This window comes from Pteropus medius, unplaced genomic scaffold (genome assembly GCF_902729225.1).
Source record: "Pteropus medius unplaced genomic scaffold, Ma_sr-lr_union100, whole genome shotgun sequence".
Lineage (NCBI taxonomy): Eukaryota > Metazoa > Chordata > Mammalia > Chiroptera > Pteropodidae > Pteropus > Pteropus medius.
In genome coordinates, this window is record NW_024347791.1 from 226203 (window position 1) to 248239 (window position 22037).

The 22037-nt window shown below is 37.8% G+C and overlaps 2 protein-coding genes and 1 long non-coding RNA gene across 18 annotated transcripts in view; 2 read left to right on the plus strand and 1 right to left on the minus strand.

The window, feature by feature from the left end:
* The window catches only part of FAM227A (family with sequence similarity 227 member A), a 56539-nt gene extending 50545 nt beyond the window's left edge, over positions 1-5994 (plus strand). For all 14 annotated transcript variants that reach the window (XM_039877646.1, XM_039877654.1, XM_039877653.1 and 11 more), the window contains 2 exons: positions 96-218; positions 2612-5994. In XM_039877646.1, the coding sequence (XP_039733580.1) occupies positions 96-218; positions 2612-2693 (205 nt within the window). In that variant the 3' untranslated portion in view covers positions 2694-5994. The remainder of the gene's footprint in view (positions 1-95; positions 219-2611) is intronic.
* LOC120614814 (uncharacterized) overlaps positions 1-11681 on the minus strand; it is a 26823-nt gene extending 15142 nt beyond the window's left edge. The window contains exons 1-2 of the long non-coding RNA XR_005656077.1: positions 11502-11681; positions 443-618 (exon numbers count right to left, since the gene is read on the minus strand). This is a non-coding gene — a long non-coding RNA (uncharacterized LOC120614814). The remainder of the gene's footprint in view (positions 1-442; positions 619-11501) is intronic.
* The window catches only part of DMC1 (DNA meiotic recombinase 1), a 24475-nt gene continuing 12539 nt past the window's right edge, over positions 10102-22037 (plus strand). The window contains exons 1-12 of one of the 3 annotated variants that reach the window (XM_039877661.1): positions 10102-10157; positions 11477-11560; positions 12142-12186; positions 13103-13249; positions 14114-14196; positions 14894-14946; positions 15932-15973; positions 16770-16842; positions 20402-20493; positions 20899-20972; positions 21101-21215; positions 21569-21629. In XM_039877661.1, coding sequence (XP_039733595.1) covers positions 11510-11560; positions 12142-12186; positions 13103-13249; positions 14114-14196; positions 14894-14946; positions 15932-15973; positions 16770-16842; positions 20402-20493; positions 20899-20972; positions 21101-21215; positions 21569-21629 — 836 coding nt within the window. In that variant the 5' untranslated portion in view covers positions 10102-10157; positions 11477-11509. Of the gene's footprint in view, positions 10158-10253; positions 11561-12141; positions 12187-13102; positions 13250-14113; positions 14197-14893; positions 14947-15931; positions 15974-16769; positions 16843-20401; positions 20494-20898; positions 20973-21100; positions 21216-21568; positions 21630-22037 lie in introns of those variants that run through there. The other 2 variants (XM_039877662.1, XM_039877663.1) reach the window with 2 other exon arrangements.

The following is a 22037-nucleotide window of genomic DNA, read 5'->3' on the forward strand; positions in this document are numbered from 1 at the left end:
TCAACACCTATCAAGATTCCAGTGAAAACTTTGAAGAATTCACACTGAATTTTTTAGCAGATCTTTGCAGATGTCTTTTTTCGTTTCTCCCACAGGAGGAGAAAGGAGGAGGAAGGGAGACAGAGTTTGAACTACTCTTCCTTCTCGCTTACAAGCTCTGATGAATTCTCTTCCTTAGGACAAGAAAACTACAGAATCCCTAATATTTCTGATTTCAGGTACAGTAGAAAAACAACAGGAGAAAAAGACTGAGAAATAGAAATAACTATTCCCAGGATAGAGGAAAGAGGATAGTTTTTTTTTGCTTGGGTTATTGCATTTATTCATGCATTTATTCTTTTACCCATTATTTTATTTCAGATATTATAACAGTATTTATAATGTGATAATAATGATACCGTTTATTAACTGGTTACTCTGTGTCAAGCATTAAGTTACACACCTTAGCAATGTGATCTCGTTTTAACCTTCATGACAGCCGTATGAGGTAGAGGTTATCCACTGCCATTTATACAGCAGCAAGCCCAGGTCTGGAAAGGTTTCAAAAGTTCTCTGCAGTAGACACTGGGTGAATAACAGTAGCTGAGATACAGTCCCTATTTTCCAGGGCCTCACAGTCTGTAGAGAGAAGGCAGACACATCAATAAATAAATGCCTTAAGTTCCAGAGGTGCTTTTAGACAGAGGGGACAAAGAACGTAACAGCCTAGAGCCATGCAGAAACACTTTACAGAAATGGTGTCCCTTGACCCGTCTGGTGTTTGCCAGGCAGAAGTTAGGGGATGAGAAAAGAGGCTGGCATTCTCAGCAGGTAGAGCAGTGGAGGCAAAGCCTCAGGGGTAGGAAGTAGCGTGGTGGGAGGTCAGGAAGGTATGTGCGGGGCTTCCAGAAGAGGTGAGCCTGGAGGAGAACCCTGGACAAACTTATGAAGGGATTTTCATGAAGCACTGAAAGATATTAAACAGGGAAACCATGTGGTCATATTTGGGTTTTAAAAGTCCCTACGGCAGATAGTAGTCTTCACAAAGGGAGCATATATGTGTTTTGGAGGACTTGCAAAGTCTCCCGCAAATATTTACCTCTCTCTGGAGCCCTGGCTATACCTTTTGATCAGTAGTCCCCAAGTTTTCTTGACCTTGTTTCTCAATAAAACATTTATGAGAACTCAGCCCCTAATAATATATTAATTATTCATAAATCATACATATGTATAAATAGTTCTAGACTAATATGTATACTTAAAAAAATAGGAACATAGAAATTTAAAAGGATGAGATGATAATATATAAATAGAAGTTCCAACACCTCATAATGGCCCTATCATGGATCCACCTTGTGGCTAGGACGACTATTCCAGACAAGCCCCAAATGAAAACTAATCAGATAACAGAGTTAGCTTTTAGTTTCCCCCACAGGAAAAGATGAAGCGGTAGAAGGAGCTTTAACTCTAAAAAGATATGGAGCTTTGAATCTTTGCCCTTCCCCTTCTGTGACTTTAGATCAAGTTACCTAAGTTTTCTTGGCCTGTTTCCTTGGCCATAAAAAATGTGATGGTTTTTATGTATAAAATGCTAACCCATATAAAGAGCCTGGCATAGAAACTGCCAGCAATTAATAGGCATCACGTTATTTTTTCCTAAAGTTTCTTACATTCCTTAATTCAGGAAGCCTTCTAGCAGCCTGCTTGAAAGCACTGACCTAGCCCAGCCCAGGACTCCCTGGTTTTCTGGGCCCTGGGCCAGCTTGCCTCTTAGGGTAGTCCTTACCCTGCTCACTTGCCACGGGGCACTGCAATGGTGAAGCTCCAGAAAAAGCACATGTTTTTACCCACAGGGAAGAGCTTTCAAGCTCCAAAAGTTTCACATTCAGAGAGGACACAGTCTGATTCCAAAACAGTCCCCCTAGACACCTCTTTCAGAAGTCACTAAGGACTGGTGACTCCAGACTTTTCAGAGCCTGAAAAAGAGCAGACTTGCTCTTCCTACAAATACTGGAAGAGAAGTTGAGAAGTGGTCTTTGCCATTAGTTATCCCATTAAAGTCGGGGCATATTTCATTGGTTATCTCATTAAAGTCTCAGAACAGTCCTCTGAGGTGAATTTTATTTTTCCTGATTTTCCATAGAGGCAACTGAGGCTCACTTGAGTCGAGGCACCATCTCTTCTTGGTCTCTTTCAAAATTCTATCTCATTATGCTGCTCTTTTGCTTAACACCTGCAGTTTCTCCTTATCCTCCTCAGGAAACTAGGGATAAAACCCAGACTTAGACATGAGGCCTTTACAAGGTGGCCCTGCCCACCTCTCCTCTCTCCTCACCCCCTACTCCCAGCCACCTCTCAAGACACACTGAGCCCCTGCAGGTGCCCTAAGAGGCCAAGCTTCTCCTGTCTCCTATGTACTTACTCCAGTTCATCTCTAGATTCTCCATGTTTGTATAAATCTCCTCCCAGTACACTCAGACACTTTACCGAGTCTATCAATTTCACCTTCATTTCCCAGCCTTCTGACCTTCACTCTTGGTGGTTGATTTCTAGGCTGTATATTGGGGATTTTCTTCTTCATTCACTTGTTTTTAAATCTGTTTCTATTTGTGTTTTTATGGTTTATCTACAGAAAAATCACCAAAAAGCTGAAACTAAAAAAGAAGAGGAAAGTATTTTTCCTTAGCCTCTTGTCTTCCATCCCACTTGGATGAATTTGTGTTCAAGAACCAGGAAAACTTTTTGGATGAAGCCTGTACATGTTGTTGGGTTTAATCTAAAACAAAAACAACAAAATAATAATACTGCAACACATCTAGTCATTTCTAGTCCATGGGACAAAGAATATTAAAAGTTCACTCCTACTTGGGCCAAAGTCAGGATTTAGATTGATGTTAAGTCACTTCATTCATGCATGCATTTATTTACTAATTCATTCATTCACTTGTTTAATAATAACACCATAGAATATATAATATTATATGTATGTAACATAGTAATAATAATCATAGGAGATACCATTTATTGAGTACTTACCACATGGTGAGTACCATGTTAAGTCCTTTTTAGACATTATCTTGGTTTACCCTCCTAGAGGCCCCCGGTGATGGTACTATTACCTCTGTTTCTCCTAGGAAGACAGTGGGGCTTGCCTAGGTTGAGCAAATATTCACTAGGTGTCTTTTCTATATCAGGCCTGCTTTAGTCCTTGTGGATACAGAGGTTAACACAGACATAGTGTCTGGCCTTAAGGGGCTCACAGTCTGCAAGAGGGGGTAGGATGTATAAACCAAAAAATACATTAATGCTTTGCTAAAGATCTGTGTGGAATCCAAGAAAAACCAAATCTAGAGAGACTTCACTGAGGCTCAGAGGTACAGGGACCAGTGTGCAGAAGTTCATGCCGCTAGGCCTAGAGTCCCAGCTGGTATCATTTTGGCCTCAGGGTACAAGGGAATAACCCTTGTTAAAACAATCTGGTTGGCAAAGCCAGGAAGGAAGAAATCATGCAGATGGCCTTTGCCTGAACCAAGCAAATAAATGCATTCTTGGGCCCTACATTGTCTCCCACAGATATGCATCTTTACTCAAACCCTGAGTGTAGTTCCAGGTAACTCCCTTGGAGAATATTACTCAGGTAAAGAGGTAGAGAAGAGTGATAGGGAAAGAGCTCAAGTTTTGGCCTTAGAAAATTCAGGGTTTTGAATCCTGAATTTGAATATGTATGTATTCATATTAGGTGTATGACTTTAGGCCTAGAAGCTATGTGACTTGACCTTTCCAACCTTGTTTTCTCGAATGCAGAAGAGAATGCCTGCCTAGGAGGGTAGTGTTGTTGTGATGGTTAAATGAGATAATTTATGCCAAGTTCCTGGCATAGCGTATTTCACTTGGTAATTGCTACCAGCTATACTTGTTGTTCTTGTTATCATTGCTGTTAAAAAGTATACTCTTCTCCTGAAACGAAGATATGTTGAGCACCTGCCATGTATAAGGTTCTGTGTGGCTCAGATAACCAGAGCACTCTCTCGCCTGCCCTTTGCTCCTCAAGCCACAATCAACTCATTTGCAGTTCTTCTAAGGAGCCATGCTTCCTCTCCTATTTCTGACCTTTTGCCTATTGCTGCTTCTGTACCTGGATATTCCTTCTCCCTGTTCCTTGTTAACTCTCAACATCGTTAATTCCTGCTCCTCCTTCAGGACCCCGTGTCGATGTCCCCTCCTCCAGGAAGCCTTCCTTGATACATCACCAGCAAGGTTGACACATGTGCCCCTCCTGCATGTTCTCACATCCTTTAACGCACCCACATTATGGTAGAAGTTATTATAGCGGATGAAATTGCTCATTTCCATCTATCTACACCACTAGCCCCCACCTAGAAAAGAACATCTTGTCATACTAGGTCTCCTGGTTTTCTGGGCCCAGGGCAAACTGCATTGCCATCTTTCAGGACAATCCTTCATCCCTGCACAGACCCTTTCCAGAAATTACTGGGGACTCATAACCATAGGCTTCTCAGGAAGTTCAAGATGAAAAGAGCTATCTCTGCTCTTTGTAAATATTAGAAGGGAAAATTATGGAGAAGGATTCTTTGCCCTTTATAAGGGGAGGGGGTAGAGCATCAAAGAGAACTAACATTTAAAAAGCATTTACTGTAACATGGAATAAAACAAATGAGTAATTGTATGATACTCCGATTCTGTCATTGTCGATGTTACTGAGAACCAGTATTCTCAGCATGGAAGAAAGGAAATTTAGGTGTTAAACTAGTAGAGATGAAATTAAAATCCTATAGTCCTAATTTTGAATTGATTATGAATTAAGGATGTATTTTATTTTAAAAAACAAACAGTTGCCTGAAGAACAGGATGGGGTGGGGAATGGCTAGAGAGGGGAGAGGAGGAGAGGAGGGAAGGGATTGCAAAGAGGCCCAAAGAAACTTTTTAGCTGAACTTCATTGTGGTAAAGCGTTCACAGGTATAAACTCACCATATACCCACTTTAAATATGTGTAGTTTCTTGTATGTCATTTATACCTTAATAAAGCTATTAAAAAAAAACAATTTCCTAACTCTGTCCATTGAAATGACCTAGAAATAAAGTCTGACCCAGTAGCAACGACCCAGACTGTGGTCTTGAAATACTATTTGCACTAAAAGGATCCAGGGATCCTTGACGAAGTGTCTGGTTCCAAGTGTAGGGCAGGAAACTCATGAGATGAACACGGAACATCTTGTCATACTAGACAGCAAAGAAGCTACCAAAGACAGAACTCTTGTCAGAGAGTCTCCGGAGCCAACTTAGGGTCCCATTGGCTAAAGATGGGACAATTTAAGCATCCATAATAATAATAATTGCCTTAGATTGACGCACATCAAACATGTTTTCACCTATATTCATATAATTTTTTCACCACATTCATATAATTACTTTAAAAAGTTAATTGGTCACCATTGAAGGACACTAGGAAACCAATTCATTATTTTGAACACTGGTAAATAAAGGAAACAAATCAGCATTTATCATGCCATTCCCATATGAACCGCATCGCTACATAACCAAACAGTAGATGAGGGGAAGTTTCTCTTTTTGAAATATTCCATGTAACACATTAAGAAGGAATGATAGAATTAAAATATCACCATTTTGTAACCCCTGATGAATTCATGGATCTAAGCCGATCATCTACAGTTGCTAACATCCCCAAAGACAAAGCTGTTACATGCCTCTTGATAGTAGACTACACCACCACCTATGAAACAGTCTTTACCAAATAATCAAACCTGGATCTGTTCTAGACTCTTACTCCAATTACCATGACAGGAAATACAGAGGACAGAGGAGCATATTAAATGACACCAAAGGGATGCAATTAGCAAAATTCCGGCTATGGAAAACTCCAGGGCGAATGATGCCATGTTTTTCAACAAATATGTTGCAAGGGGAAAGAGGAAATGTATAGGTTAAAAGAGACTTAAAAGACATCAATAAATTGCAATGTGCAGACATTTTTGGGATCCCAGTTGAAACAAACTGTAAAAAATATATGGCATTTATGAGACAATTGTATATTTGATACTGGATACTTAATGTTAGAATTATTAATGTTTAGGTGTGATAATGATGTTATGGTTGGGCTTTTTAAAAGTCCTTTTAGAGAAACATACTGAAATATTTACAGATGAAATCATATGATATATGGTATTTGCTTCAAAATAATATGAGATGGAGGAAATGGATACAGGTATATGTGAAACAAGAGTGGCCATGAGTTAAAAATTGTTGAAGCCAGATGATGGGGGGTATTATACTATTTTATATATACTTTTGTATATATTTGAAATTATCCATAATAAAAAGAGGCATTTACTATGGATTAGACACTTTAAAGTATGTTTCTCTATTTTGTTCTGTCCTATAGGCCTGTGATTGAGGTACAGTTTTCTCCATTTTCAAACTGAGGCCTTTCTTGTGTGAAGCCACCATTGCCACTGGCTTGGACTTTTACAGTGTTCTCTTAGGTGTTCTCCCTGCCCTCTCTCTAACCCCCTCCAATCCATTGTCCACACGGCAGCCCAAATACTTCGGGTGTATTAACCCACTAAATTCTCACAACAACTTAGTACTGACATTATTCTTGGTTTTCAGATATGGAAACTGAGGCACAGAGAGGTTAAATAATGTTCTCAAGACCACATAGCTAAGAAGGTTGAACTGTACTATAGTCTGGCTTGGTTGCCTCTCCTCTGTGTGTTTATACCATACTTCTATACATGGAAAATAAAATCATGTATGAATATACAGGATCTGCCATATACTGGTTTAGCATATTGGTTAAGAGTATGGACACTGAGCCAGACTGTGAGCTTTGGGCAAGTTATTTAACCTTGTGGTCCCTCAGTTCCATCATCTGTAACTAGAGATAATATTTCCTGCTTCATGGTATGCGTGGAGTAGGTGTATTAATCTGTGGAAAGCAGTAAGTGCTATAAATGTTAGCTATCATCAGATGTTACCTTTAGCTTCTCTCCTTTGCTTCTGAGAGCTCATGTCTCCCTAATACTTTTCACTCCAGCAGAGCCACTGTCAGCTCCCTAAATAAGCCTCAGTGTTCCCTCTGTCTTTCCTACAATGCCCAGCTGGCAAATCTTTATTTATCCTTCCAGCCCCAAATTAAGGGTTACCACCTATGTGAAGATCTCCTGGGAGAAGTTTGCTTGGTTCCTAACTGCATGTATAATCGCTCTTATTTTGCCCTGTGTGTAGTTAGCTGTTTCTGTATCTCTCTTCCCTACCAGACTCATGACTTCTTGAGGGCAGAGACCTGTCTTTATCTCTATATGGAGCAGAGAGCTGGGACCAAGTGTTTAATAAATGTTGGTTAAATAAACTGTTATGGGCGTGCCTCTCTGGGCAACTATGTGCCAAAGTTGGGAGTTTTTCAAACTTGGAAGTAAATCTAAATAAATGAGAAAGCCCCAAATGACTGAAAAGTATACATATGTGTGTATGTGTTTGTGTATATATACTACTGTAATTGCCTATATACTTATCCGTAACCCCACTATCTTGTTTGTTGTTGAATCCCTAGCACCTAACACCTAGCACAGTGTCTGACAGATAGTAGGGATTCAATAAACATCTTTTGAATGAATGAAATATGTTTAAGAGATGTACGCAGTGAGCGAAAATTTTGTGTGTGTGTGATGACCCTTCATTCTTTAGTTCTCTACTAGAGCATTTCTCAACTCTGAGTTCTTGAAACTCTAAGACTATATATTACAGGCACCAGTTTGAGGAAACCCAAATGTACGCCGTGGAATCATATGCCTCTTTAATTGTAAGGTGGTTGTCCACAGAGGGGCAGTAAAGTGTAATGATTTAAAATTCGGGTCTTGACTATAATTCCACTGCCTGTGTTTTTATTTCTTGGAATATCATAAAAAATGATGTAAAAATTTTAAACTTTGTAGAGAACTTGTGGACTTGCTGAAGGATTTGAGAAATTGTGAAAGTTAACTGACACAATTACTAATTGTTTACCAATTGACAGAAAAGTTCTGTCTTGCCATGCTTTATATATCTAGGATAGGAAAGCGGTATTTTGCCATGCGGGATTTTTAAAAAATGTAGTCGTTTTTATAAGCTTTTTATGGCTTCTGAGTTTTGTGACATACTTAAAAAGATTTTTCTTATTCCGAGATAATAAAAAATTGTCTCCTGTTTTCTTCTAGCACTTTTATTATTTTATTGTTCACATTTAATTTCTTGGTCCATCTGGAATTTATTTTGGTATAAGGTGTGAAGTATGGTTCCAATTTTATTTTTCTTCCAGATGGCTACCTAGTTGTTCCAACACAATTCATTGACTTCATCATTTCCTCATTGATTTGAAATGCCACCTTCATCATATTCAGAATTTTTGTATGATATGAAAGATGTCCTTTTTTTTCTGATTCGAGTGGAAAGATCTTCAAGTGTACTTTTCTTTAAAATTTTTTAAAGTTATATATAACCATCGATATCATATTCAAACAAGATTTTTATCCTCACTTTGTGAATTTATTACCAAGCTCGTTTAAGTGTACTGCACACAACCTTCAAATATTATGAACATTTCTCTCTCCCAGCTGTCACTACACCAAACTACATATGTTATATTCCCTAAATCATCTTGCTGTGCTCTTTGCAGCTCTTCTGTACAGTTGATGTCTCCATCTAACAAGTTGCTCTGAAATTGCTATAATTATTTTAGGTGAGACTTCAAAGTGAAAGCCTGGTAGCGCTATCCAGTTCATCCCCAAAATGGGCATTAATTTCCACTTAATATAAAGGACAGGCTATGTTTCTGGGAAATAATAGATTTTGAAGGGCTATGGCAGTTATTTGTTAGTTCTTTAAACAATCCACCTGGGAGGAAAATGTCCTACAAAACGCCAACTGCTATTGTGGGAATTTTTTGCTATTTATTCCAGCAAAATGATTCAGACCCTGAAGAAAAAAGGTCGCCCTGTACTAGGTCTTGAACTCAAAAAACTGTTTGCACAGATATTCATCCAAGATACATCACAGCCTCCACTTCAACAGATGCTCTTTGGGATGTTTCATGACTCTCCCCAACAGTCAGTCTCTCCTTTTAAGGGGAGGAGGATGACGCTGCCAGAGACAGCTCTGCTGGCATGAAGGCTAGCCTAAAATATCTATTTAAAAACTGGACCAAAATATGTTTGTCTTCTGTTGTCTATTTAAAATTTCAAGTTGAGACGAAGAAAAATTACTCTTCATCCTGAATGGGCCACTTGAGAGCCTCACTCACAGCCTAGAGAGTGGCAAATGGTAAGAGTCATAGAGAAGAAAAAGAAGTTCGGAAGGCGGAGGTATTAGTGAAGCCGGGTATGAAAATCTGGCAGTGAAAAGTCTTGAACAGGGGGGAAAGACTCCCATATTCGACCTCTGAACCCCAGGGTCTTCGTGAAGATAAGGCTTCTGCACATCGCCTGTTGCCACTCAGCGGCCCCTGCTCAGCACCCCTCCCCTGCCTCGAGGTCTTCCACTTCATGTCCCCTTCCCAGCGGCCTCTCTTCATCTCGGAACAGCCCCCATCTTAGGGCCTTCTTTCCCACAGCAGCCTGTCTTTGCCTCAGCGCCCTCCTCGGTACACGTATCCCCTTATTTCGACGCGTCTCCTCAGTGCCCCCTCAGAGCCCTCTCCCTCAGCTCAAGGGACATCCCAGGCTCCGGTCCCACCGCAGCCCCTCTCCTCAGCATACTGCCTCCAGCTCAGCGGCCCTCCTTCACCCCAGCGAGGCCCCCGCAGCGGCTCCTTTTGAAGCCACTCCTAGCACCGGCTCCGTTCTGGCCACGCCCCCTCGCTCGCAGCCCCGCCCAAGGCCTACTTCTGGCTCGCCACGCGGGCCCCGCCCCTTGCCCCGCCCCTCGCGGGCCCGCCCCCTCGTCTCTGACGAGTCCACGTCCTGCGCGTGCCCAAACTCGCGCGAGTTAGCACCAATCCTCCTGGTCCGCGACGCGCGGGCCGCGGATCTCCGCGTTCTGGTTCCAAGAGGAAGGCTGGGTGGGGGGGGCGAGCGGATTCAACTTGAAAACCTCGGGGAGACTGTGGGTACAAGCGGAGTTTGTGGCAAAAAGGGAAACGTCCGGGTTCCCTTCCTTGGTAATGGTTAGTGGTCGTTGCTGGGCCCTAGGGTAGTGGCCTTATGCGTCCCTCCTTCACCCCTGAGGAGAAATCTCAGTGATCTCGAGAGATTTCCAGCATCCTAATATTAAATCAAGTCTGAGGTACATCCTGACGAAGCCCCTTTGGCCTCCTTGTGAGGGAATCGGGTGTCAGGAAAATGTCTGGCGGACCAGGCCTCCTGCTGACGGAGATGTTGAGATGACCTGAACCACGCTCCCCGACAATGGGGCTCAGCTTTGAGCGCCTCAAACCGAGGTGTCTGAGAGCCCTCCAACTGTTCAATCCATCAATTGCTACTCCAGAAAGATAGAAAACAATCTTTTCGTTTTATCAAGGGGAAAAGAAATGATTTTTATTTTTCTTCAGTGAGGGCAGTCAGTTTGGAATTTTGGGTAAAATATATATGATTAAGGGACAGTATTCCAGAAGATCCCGTTTACGCTGTCTCCTCGTTTGCCTCAGTTACTTTGCTGTTCAGAGGTATAGGTGGTAGCGACCGTATCTCTCTCTTAGCAGTTCCCCTTGTGTTGGGCCCTGACTCCTGACTTTGGTATTAAGTGAGGAGATGGAATAAACCGAGAAAACAGATTACTTAGACCACATTTTATTCTAATGAACACAGTCATGCCCTGTAGATTCCTGAGATCTTAAAAGAGCTGCTACTGAGTTAAAGACTCTGCTTATTTACCCTACTATTATAATATTGGGTATCTACCATAATTTTAAATCTTAAAAAAGTGAAAATAGTAAATACTAGTAAATTCAAAATACGTGTAATGTTTTATGAAGCAAAATGATATGTTACAAGAGAGCCCATTCGTAATTAGCAAGCAGGAAGGCGTTCATTGTATGAGAAAAAATCTATTTATTGAGGGTAGACTAAGTTTAGGAGCCAGGGAGGATAAGGAAGAATAATATGAGGTCAAAGTTCTTAGAGTGTTATTAACATAAACATGAAAAGTCAAATAGCAATATATGCAATTCTAAATAACATTCCAAGATAATAAAAAAGATATCAGACAGCCATGATTAACTGCGATACAGGAAATCAAAAGATGATAAAAAGTGACCAGTTTTAAGGAAAGAAAGAAGAAACTAAGTCCCCCATCCCCAAATATATACATTCCAAAAGAAAACATGCCCAGCAGAAAAAAGATAGACTAGCTCAGTCATTCCAAGCTTAATGTTTCTCTAGTTGTCCTGGCCCTTGGTGACTCAGATGAAATCAAGATCTCTGGGCAAAGGATTTTGTACTATATGATCTATGACTACTTCTTAAATAGTATTTCTTATTTTCCCAGAATTGATTATTTTTCTGCGGCTTACCTTACAATATGAAGGAAGATCAAGTTGTGCTGGAAGAACCAGGATTCCAAGATGAAGAGGTATGGCAAAAATGTTGAAAGATATGTATACATTCAGTCATTCCACAAAAATGAAGTTCCTTCTCTGTTAGCTACTATTTTTAGAAAGTGGCAGTAATAATAAAACATAGTTCTAGAGAGAGTCAACATTACAAATATGTAATAACTTGTTTGGCAAGGGGTGCTAAGATTAGCTACTTAGCAACTGGCATGAAGGTATTTTAATTACCTAACAATTGATATGGCCATATTGGTACCTATGCATACTGGTACCACATAGCAGAGGAAGGAGTGCAAGATCTGGTGGGGAATGAGGTTGAGAAAAGACACTTAAAAATAGATTAAGTGTTGTTCCAATCCTTTGGCTTAAGGTGTTAAAAATTTGAAGAGGTCATGACAAAAGTATTGAATTTCCCACCCTTTCAATATTGGCTCTTCTAAATATGTAACGATGTGTTTATAAAAGCATTATTAATCCTACCTCTGTCTGTCTGGAGAAGTGGAATTTGAGGCATTTGGAATGACCATAATATTGTTAATCTTTTAAAAGATTTGAAACAGATGTAAGAATCAAAATTTTGTGTGTGTTCCATCTCCTTTAGGAATCTTTGTTCCAAGACATTGACATGTTACAAAAACATGGAATTGTAAGTATTTTTTCAATGTTGTGTGGGATTGTCCAATTCAGGGTTTCTCAGCCAAGGCACTATTGGGCACTGGGCAGTTCTTTGTTGGGGGATAGGGGTGGTGGGCTCTCCTGTACATTACAGAATGTTTAGCAGCATCCCTGGCTCCTAACCACTCACTATATGCCAGTAGCACCCCTTAGTTGTGACAACCAAAAATTTCTCCAGATATTGTAAATGGTCCCCAAGGGGCAAAATTGCCCATGTTTGAGAACCACTGGTTCACTGGAGGTATTCAGCTGGTCTTATTAACAGAAAATTCAATTGTATCTGAATTTTTGGAGTGATCAGAGTAAATGCTGTTTATAGAAATCCAGACTTTGAATAACAAACTAGATGAATTTCAACAGCAATCAGTTGATAGTAAAACTTCTCCGACATTTTTTGAAGCCTCGCATTTAATCTCTTTTAGTTGGATTTAGAAAATAGGAGCAAGAGAAAATCCTGGTCCTTAACAGTGATGTAGTTATGAGCATTCTCCAAGGGTAGAGGGAAAGAAATCTTTAAAAATTTTTAGAAGAACATATTGGTAATGAAGTTCTATAGAAAAAAGGAGCTGAACTGAGTGGGTGAACATGGGATAAATTTGCTAGCTTTTCTACCAACAGACTTTTCTTTTGAATTCCTTATTACATTGTCACGGTCTCACTAACATTCTTGGGAAATCAGGGCACAGCCAGAACATTTGGCAGCATGCTGAGTATGTTCTACGCAGATATTTCCAGAACATTTGGCTACATAGTGGGTGGGTTCCACCTGGCTGCTTGTATAAAATTGGCATCATGGTGGAAGGATATGGACACAAAAACCCATGACATAGTATGGCAGTTTTTCAGGCTGGTATTTTATCAAATCTGCTCCATTCTTTTATTTACAGAATGTGGCTGACATTAAGAAACTGAAGTCAGTAGGAATCTGTACCATCAAAGGGATACAAATGACAACAAGAAGAGCTCTATGCAATGTCAAAGGGCTCTCAGAAGCAAAAGTGGACAAGATTAAAGAGGCAGCCAACAAACTTATTGTAAGCAAAATCTGTTCTTTGTTTTAACTTGGAAAGGCCCTGTAAGTCTCTGTAGCCTTTCTCATTAACAACACTAGAAACTTGTGGGAGCTCTGAGTTCCTGTAGATCAAGGTATATTATTCTCTCTGTGTTAAGTTTTTATCACTTCAGTTTCAAAGCAACAGCAATTAATTTCTGAAAGATTGAGGGAAGGGTTAAGAGACCTGGAACACTCTGAAGATAATTATTTTTACCAAAACTTTTCTTTTTGTCTCCTTTTATATTACTTTTTCTTTCTTTTTCTTTTTCGTTGCCTTTCTTTCTTTTCATTTTGCTTTTTACCTTCCTCTTCCTTATTTTTGTTTTGTCTCCTTGAATATTATATCTATGGCTGTTACAAAGTGCTTAGCACCAAAGAAGTTGCTCTCTCCTGATATATATAGGCCAACTGATAAGAGAGCATTGAGTTAGAAAAAGACTAACACATATGCAGAATTGGGTCTACATGTATGCAGTTGAGATATATATGACCAAGAAAATGCTCACTGAGGCAGCTGAGCTAAAGTTGAGCCAGACCCATACCTTGGAGCTGGGCCCACAGACTGTGAGAGGCCCATGCAGCTGAGAGGCTCCATGCAGAAACATCTGCCTTTAACCCGAGCTTTTGTGTAGAGCTTTTAGGGGCCACTGAACCTAGGTAGGGTGGCTCAACAGCCTGTGTTCTTAAACCATGATTTTGTGCTGCCTTCAAAGACAAATGAACTGTCATTTATATCAAATGATATAAATGACCCTGATAATCAAATATATAGTTTTTGGCAACATTTGAAATTAAAACCATCATCTTACATCCTTTTTGATCCTTTCATGTTTCTTTTCTTTAGGAACCTGGATTCTTGACTGCATTTGAGTACAGTGAGAAGAGGAAGATGGTTTTCCATATCACCACTGGGAGCCAAGAGTTTGAGTGTGTATCATATACTTTATAACCATTAAGCACAATCTTTGAAATACTATATTTCCTTTCTTCTAACTGGTTGTTGTTCCTACTATAAGTAGTAGAAATATTTTGAAGTTTTTTCTTCAAAAGGCAACTGAAGCAAATAAATTCTAAACTACTTGTAAAAACAAGATTAAATTTCTTGCAAGGAATTCAGACCTGAAATATAATTTCTGAATGAGCCTATAGTAACCTACAAACCATTCAAAAATTAGTTTAACCTTTTATTTCCTTTCCCCTAATATTTATTTTTCATGTGTCTCAGTATATTTTTTAAAAATTGAATATTCAGTTGACTTGTAAAAACATAGTCCCAGCACAATATGAAAAATCCAGTTAATAATGAGATCATTTATTCAACTCAGTTCTAAAGACTAGAATAGGCCTACATAGCCTATTTCCTATTGGGACCCAAGAACAGCAGGGCTTAGAAGTTATTTTGTTGACCCACTGGCTCATACGCAGTAGAACTTGTGATCTAAACAGGTGGAGTGCCATTTGTTCAGCCAAGAATTCTTGTTCACTTTGGATGGATGGATGGGTGGATGGATGGATGGATAGATGGAGTGAATAGAAAGAAATGATATTAATGATATTAATACTTTCTCCTTTCTTGATATCTCTATTTCTGTTACTGTTACTAATGCTTACTTTCTATTTCCAGTAAGTTGCTAGGAGGTGGAATTGAAAGCATGGCAATCACGGAAGCTTTTGGAGGTACAAGGAACCTTAATATTTTGTTATATTTAAAAAATTATGTATATACACATACATATAAACACATGTATATAATTAAATAAACAACCAATTGTATCTATTTTGGAACTTATGATGAAATCTCAGTTATCATAATGCAGGATTATTCTAGGCTGCAATTAAAATATATTCCAACATTAACAGATGGGTCTTATTGGCATTTTTCATCTTTTTATTTCTGACTTATAGAATAAAATAGAATTTTTTTTCTCTCATTTCTTCAAAAGGTAATTGAATAATGAGACAGATCTTATTTCTAGGAAATATATGTTCCATAAACATAGATTTTCTCTTCTCTGTTTATATACTTTGTTTTTTTCAAAACAATTTATGCATGACTATATTATACACTGTGCCTGACAATTTCAGTATTTGCAGTCTTCGGAAAACTAAATCTGTTGTTTTATTGTTGATGTTTCTGTTGATTTGGAGAAATAAATCTGGTTTTCATTATTTCTGTTGACTCTCAGTCTTAGTGAGCTATTGTTTTATGTATTTATTGATATTTGTGAGATTATTGCTTAATTTTAATCTATGGGAGTTCAGTGGGCCTAAACCAGTGAGTGGGCAAGTTTTCCCCCAGAGAGAATTTGCTTTTAGTAGCTAGTCGGAGAGAACCTCAGCTCCCTTTTGAAGATCCCAGTTCAGTAGGAGAACTCCAGGCTCTCCTTCCTATAGTAAGGTCTTAAACTTTCATTTTTTTGACTATTCCTAAGGAAAACTTGGTTTAACTTAATTTTTACCTAAAGGAGAGTTCTGTGAAAAAACACCTTTAAATGTTATTTTTACTACTGGTATTCATATATGCAGAATTCATTCATGACACAGTGATACTTTATGTATAAGATTTGACAGTTGAAAAAGAAAACTATACTCTGAGGACATATTTTATTCTTTATGAAAATATGTAAAAATTAACTATGTGTTTTTTCCCTCTTTTTCACAGAATTTCGTACTGGAAAAACCCAGCTCTCTCATACCCTCTGTGGTAAGGATAACAAGAAGAATAATAAAAATCATAGCTATCATTCACTAACTTACTTTGTGCCTGGTACTTTATATAATCTCATGTAATCTGAACGAATTTACAAGGAAAGTAAATCTCAGAGAGGTTAAGTAAACTACCCATGGTTGCACAGATACCAGAGCAGGTCTTTAAATGTGTGATGCTTGAGGTGATGTGTTGCATTCTGAACACCTGAATGGAAATGGGGAGAAGATAAATGGGTATATGAGTGTACAGGTGAGTAGAGGCATTTGCTGCCTCAGTTTTTCCCATTCCACCTTTTCTATGTCCTATGAACAAGAATGTCACAAAATCTTTTGAGGCCTAGAATCCCTTACTTTCCATGGAGTAAGGCTGGCCCTAAGAAAGACTTAAAAACAAAGTTTTTAAAACAAAGTAAAGAAAAAACCTTTTGCATACAGACAATACTCTGCATTTCTTTGACCTAAGTAGGAGCATGGCAAACTGGTTAAGAAAGGGATTCTGGAATCAAAATACTTGACTCCAGTCTTGGCTCTGCTATTAATAGCTGTGCGACCTAGGCAAGTTGTTCTTTACTTTTTTAATTTTCTGCATCAGTAAAATAGGAATAATGATAGTGCCATTGGTTAGTAATAAAAAAAATATAACATGCTGTTTAGAAACTAAAGGATCATGATTCTTTGCTAGATTGACTAAAGAGGTACAATCAGCATAAATATCATGTTAATTTATACATTCATTTGTACAAAGTTTATTCATTTCTATTAATATTAATTAACTTTTAATTGCTTTCTAGTGACAGCTCAACTTCCAGGAGCAGGTGGCTACACAGGAGGAAAGATTATCTTCATTGATACAGAAAATACTTTGTAACCTTTTTATTTAAACAAGTTGCTAACATAGTAATGACATAGTAATGTTACTATAAAAGAGAGTTTGTTTGAAATATATCATTTTTATCATCATCCCATAAACCAGTGATAATGAGAAAGCCAGGGGAAAAACAATTGCCAATCAAGTTCTCAAATCACTTTTTGTTTAAAAGGTTTCATTTCTTCCAGAGGATTTAATGTGAAATTGATAAAACAAATACATTAGAGAAAATTGTATTTTATTCATTTTTAATCCTTTTATTTCTCCAAAGATTTTATTTAAAGTTAGAAAGATTATTGACTCACTCAAAGTCATGGTCCAAACTAAAGGGAGAGGTATGAAGAGAACAAAAGCATGGACGAGAAAAGGGCAGAACCTGTTTGGGTAACAAAGAATTGAAGTTTAACTGAAGTATAAGGTGTTCCAGAATGCCAGGCTGGTCAGGTGGTTTAGGTCTTCGACATAAAGGGCTTAAAACTGGATGATGTGTGTAATTAGATACTTTTGCAATATTCTAGGCAAGTAATGAGAACTTGATCTAGGTTGGAAGCAGTAGGAATAAAAAGACAAAGACAAGAAATATTAGGAAAATTAATAGGACTTGATGACTGTATTTGGTAGACAAAGAAAAGAGAAGTTTGATAAAGCACTCAGTATTTTTTTTTTTTGTCTAGATACTGGGAGAGTAATAATGCTAATAACAGAATTGGGAAGATCATGTTTCAGAGAAATGATGTTTCATTTTAATGTGTTGAATATGAGGTACAGCAAGATATCCATATGGCAGTTGGAAGTGCTGGGCTCAGCTTGAGAAGGGGATAGGGCCAGAGATAAGATGGAATAGCCAAGGGGGCAAGAGAATTTAAGAGAGAGAAGAGAGAACTGAGAACGTAACTTTGGGATGTTCCACTGTTAAGAAAGGAACCCGTAGAGACAGGAAAGGGGAGGAAATTTGTTTGTGGAAGATGAACAAAAGGAGAGTTCAAGAAGAAAAGAGTAGTCAGCAATGTTCCATAAAGAGAAAGACAGAAAATGCAAACTGAGAAAGATTACTAATGTTTGAAGTTAGAAGTCCAAGAGAGCATTTGCAGTAAAGTGAGATGATGGAATCTTGTTGCAGATAAACAGTAAGGAATTGAGGCAGTGTGTTATTAACTAATGAATAAAAGAAGAAATACAGTATCTCGAGAAGGTATTAAGTTCAGAGGAAATTCTTATTATCAATAAGGAAGACTTGTACAAATTAATAAGGTCATTCACATTGAAGTCCCAGCCTAGCTCTCCCAGCTCATTGCTCATTATTGCCAGTTAGAGGCAAAGAGATCAGTCTGTTCTACCCCTGTCATTCTGCCCTGCTATTAAAATTTGAAAACATTGTATGCAGCAGTTATTTAGACTTAACCATAAAGTGTCTTGCTTTATTTATTATGGATTCTTGCATCCCAAATCTTCTTTCCTGAATTTTTGTTTTGCTAGAGTACCTACTCAAGTTACATTGCCAGGAAAGTAATTCAGGTGGTAAACTCTGAGCCTTGGAATGTCTGAAAATGCCTTTATTTTGCTCTCACACTTGAATGTTAATTTGGCCAGTCATAGACAAATTTGCATGGTATATTTCTATCTTATTGGGTGTTTGCTCCCGCTATCCCTACCTCACAGTCTTTCTGAATCATACAAATCCTCTAGGGCTCTCATTTGAAGGCCTGCCTTTTCTCATCTCTAATTACCCAGCTTAGAAAACTTTGTCCTCCTTGATCTTTCATAGAATTTACTATCCAAAATACTCCAGTAGAGGAGCCACAGCCAGAGAACAGTGTGCAGAAGACCTTATTTGGAAATACTGGCCATGAGAAGACTCTCAAGGAAACTTGTAACTTGGGGAAGGAGGGTGAAATGTATAAGGCTCCAGCAAGTGGAGCTCAGCTAGTTTCAGAAATAGCTGATTAAGGATGATGCTTGGAGGAGGAGGAATTTTTCTTACAGATTATCAACCACTGTTAGGGTAATTTTGATTTTATCAAGAATGGTAGAGAGGAACAGTTAGGAGCCAATTCATATATAAGAGGGAGTAGGGAGGAATAAGGATGTTCGAGGGTCCCACTAGAATGTTCTCAGTGTCTCTTACACGTATACTGCTCTCTTAAATTTTTCTTTTTATATGTTTGTATTTAGCCTACTTAATTATGTGTTGTCCTTTCCTATGGCATTGTCTTATGACTCTTTATATCCTCTACAATGCCTTGCATTGGTAGTTGGTTAATATAGTAATTGATTCCATGTGGTATTCAGTTAATAAATATTTATAGATTGATTTGAATTTCCCTTCAGCATAAGCCCAACTTTTATACTTCTGGTCACTTAGTAACTGAGTTTTGTAAAAACTGACCTGGCGAAAAATGTTGTTACTGCCTCTTCTAATTCCTGTCTTCTTTGACTTGTCCACCAAAAACATCTACTGGGTAGCAATGGAAGATTTTAATGGCTGTCACTGAAGCTCTGAAGAACATATGTAGTGCATTAAGATATAGGCGGCTGGGAAATCCTGAAAACAATTCATCTTAACATTTACTGAACTGGTTGCAAGTGTCACAAATAAGATGATAAGTGATCCTTGCTTTACAATTACTTACAGTATGATGAGTATTATACAAACACAAAGTGAAATGAGACCACAGACATGCATTTTATTTTACTTCACTTTAGGGAATATACTGTAGACATACTGTTGGGATCACCAAAGACCTAGAAATATTTTTACTTCTTTATAGTTTAGATAGATATAAGTAATTATTAGCATCTTCCAGAATACCTTTGCAGGTATACTGAATTTGCCTCTCTATGAATTTGCTAATTTCAGAAAGCTAATACAACTCCTATAGAAGAAAATGAATTTTAAGCCCTAAATAAGCCAAAAATTATAGGTTGATAATTCTTTTCTGACCCTTTGATTTAATTTTTTGGACTCTTTGGTTAATGTAGTTAAATTTATCATTCCTTGGCAACACATGATTAACGGTATATTAAACTATTGCATATTGAACAAGCAAAAAGTATAAAGGCTGAATTAATTCATTGGGAAGTGACTTGAATTATAATTCAGTGAGATTATCTTCCTAGATCTATTTTTATAGAACTGAGAACAAAAGAGATTCACAAATTTTAGTTCCTAGTTTTTCTCTTGTAATTGATGTGCTGCATAATCCTGAGTCATTTGCCTAATCTCTGTTTGCCAGTGTCCTCATTTATAAAATGTAATATAGGACATAACAACTAGCTTCTAAGATTATTGTAAAGATAATTTAACGTTTAAATGTATTACTGCCTAATCATTTCTATCACCATTATCACTACCTAAGGTATTCATCAATTGAGGCACTTGTGAAAAATAAAATCTGGTATAGATTTGAAGTGATTATTAGCGTCCTCCAGAATACCCTGCAGGTACATTGTTTTGCCTCTCTGTTAATTTACTTACAGTCTTATTTTTTTTGTAGTTGTTTTGTCTAAATATTTTTGGAATTGACTTATTGGCTCCTTAATCCTGACACACTCCAGCCGTCCAGATCGCCTCCGGGACATTGCCGATCGCTTCAATGTGGACCATGAGGCAGTGTTGGACAATGTCCTTTATGCGCGTGCATATACTAGTAAGAGCCCCATGCAGTTGGATGCTCAAGCTGTTTTAACATTGGCAGCACTGATTTACTATTCGAGTGACACATTTTGACACCATTCTTTTCTCTTTTTATTTTACTTTTCTCCAAATTAATTTAGTCCACAAATGTTATCATCTGGTAAGTCCTTAGATATTAAAACACCCTCAAATTATTTCTTGTTCATTGTCTTTGAAATAGAAAGTAACATTCTTTTTGGGTTATGTAGCCTTTGGCACATATGCTAAGATAGAATATTAAATCATATTTAGTAAAGTTCAAAATAATTAAGAAAATCCTTCAAGGACTCTCTTTTGCCTGACTCTCAAGGACATAACATGATCTTAGCCTCTGCTTCTTCCAGCTTTGATAACATTTTCTCACTGCACTTCCCACCAGGTGAACATCAGATGGAGCTACTTGACTATGTAGCAGCAAAGTTCCATGAAGAAGCTGGCATCTTCAAGCTACTGGTACAAGTTTTTAAACATTGCTCATGCATAGAGCTATTTAACGTATTATTTTTTCTTCTATTGATTCCGATTCCAATTAACTGATTTTTATCCAAGTGCATATTTATTTTTACATTAATTCTATGCAGATCATTGATTCAATAATGGCACTTTTTCGAGTGGATTTCAGTGGTCGTGGGGAGTTGGCTGAACGACAGCAAAAACTGGCACAGATGTTGTCACGACTCCAAAAAATCTCAGAAGGTAGATTTTTAAAAATACAATAGCGCTATCAGAATAGCATCTGTGACTATTTGCTGAGTTGACTTTGCAAAGAAGCTCTGAATAATGTCAGCGGCAATACATTTTTTAAAAAATAAAATTACCTTCATGGGAATATCCCTCTTTTTTAAAATCAAAAATACTGATTCTTATACCATAAGGTACCTTGATTATAATAACGGTAACTTTAAATAAATTATGTTATCAAAGAAAAAAATATAATATTGTTTTTAAATAAATTTATGGCATAATGGTCCTAAACTCTGAAATCTAAACAATGAACTTTTAGTTTTTACATTGTTATCTTAGTTTCTTAATTTTATTTCTTGATGCAGAATATAATGTGGCTGTGTTTGTGACCAATCAAATGACTGCCGATCCAGGAGCAACTATGACGTAAGCCCCAATATTCTGCTTTTGTGTTTCACAAAGGTTAATATCAAGAAGATTATAGAAATTAAAAAAAAGATTATAGAATAGAAAATTCCAATGTACTCAGTTTTGATGTGGGCACATATCACAAATCACTTTATTCCACAGTGCTTATTATTTCCTAATTGCAAATATCACATATATCCAGAACCTATTTTTCTCTAGTTCTTTATAAAATAAAGCAATAGTTTAACTATTTTCAAAGTTAAACTATGTGCTTCTCTTTTGTCTAGGACTAAAAAGATATTGGAGGACAATAATAAAAAGATCCCAGGGAAATAAAAATGTATATTCCAGATACATGAATGGCTTCTATTGCACTGATAAGCTTTTAGCCTAAAAAAAATGCAGGCTTTTTACAGGATATATATA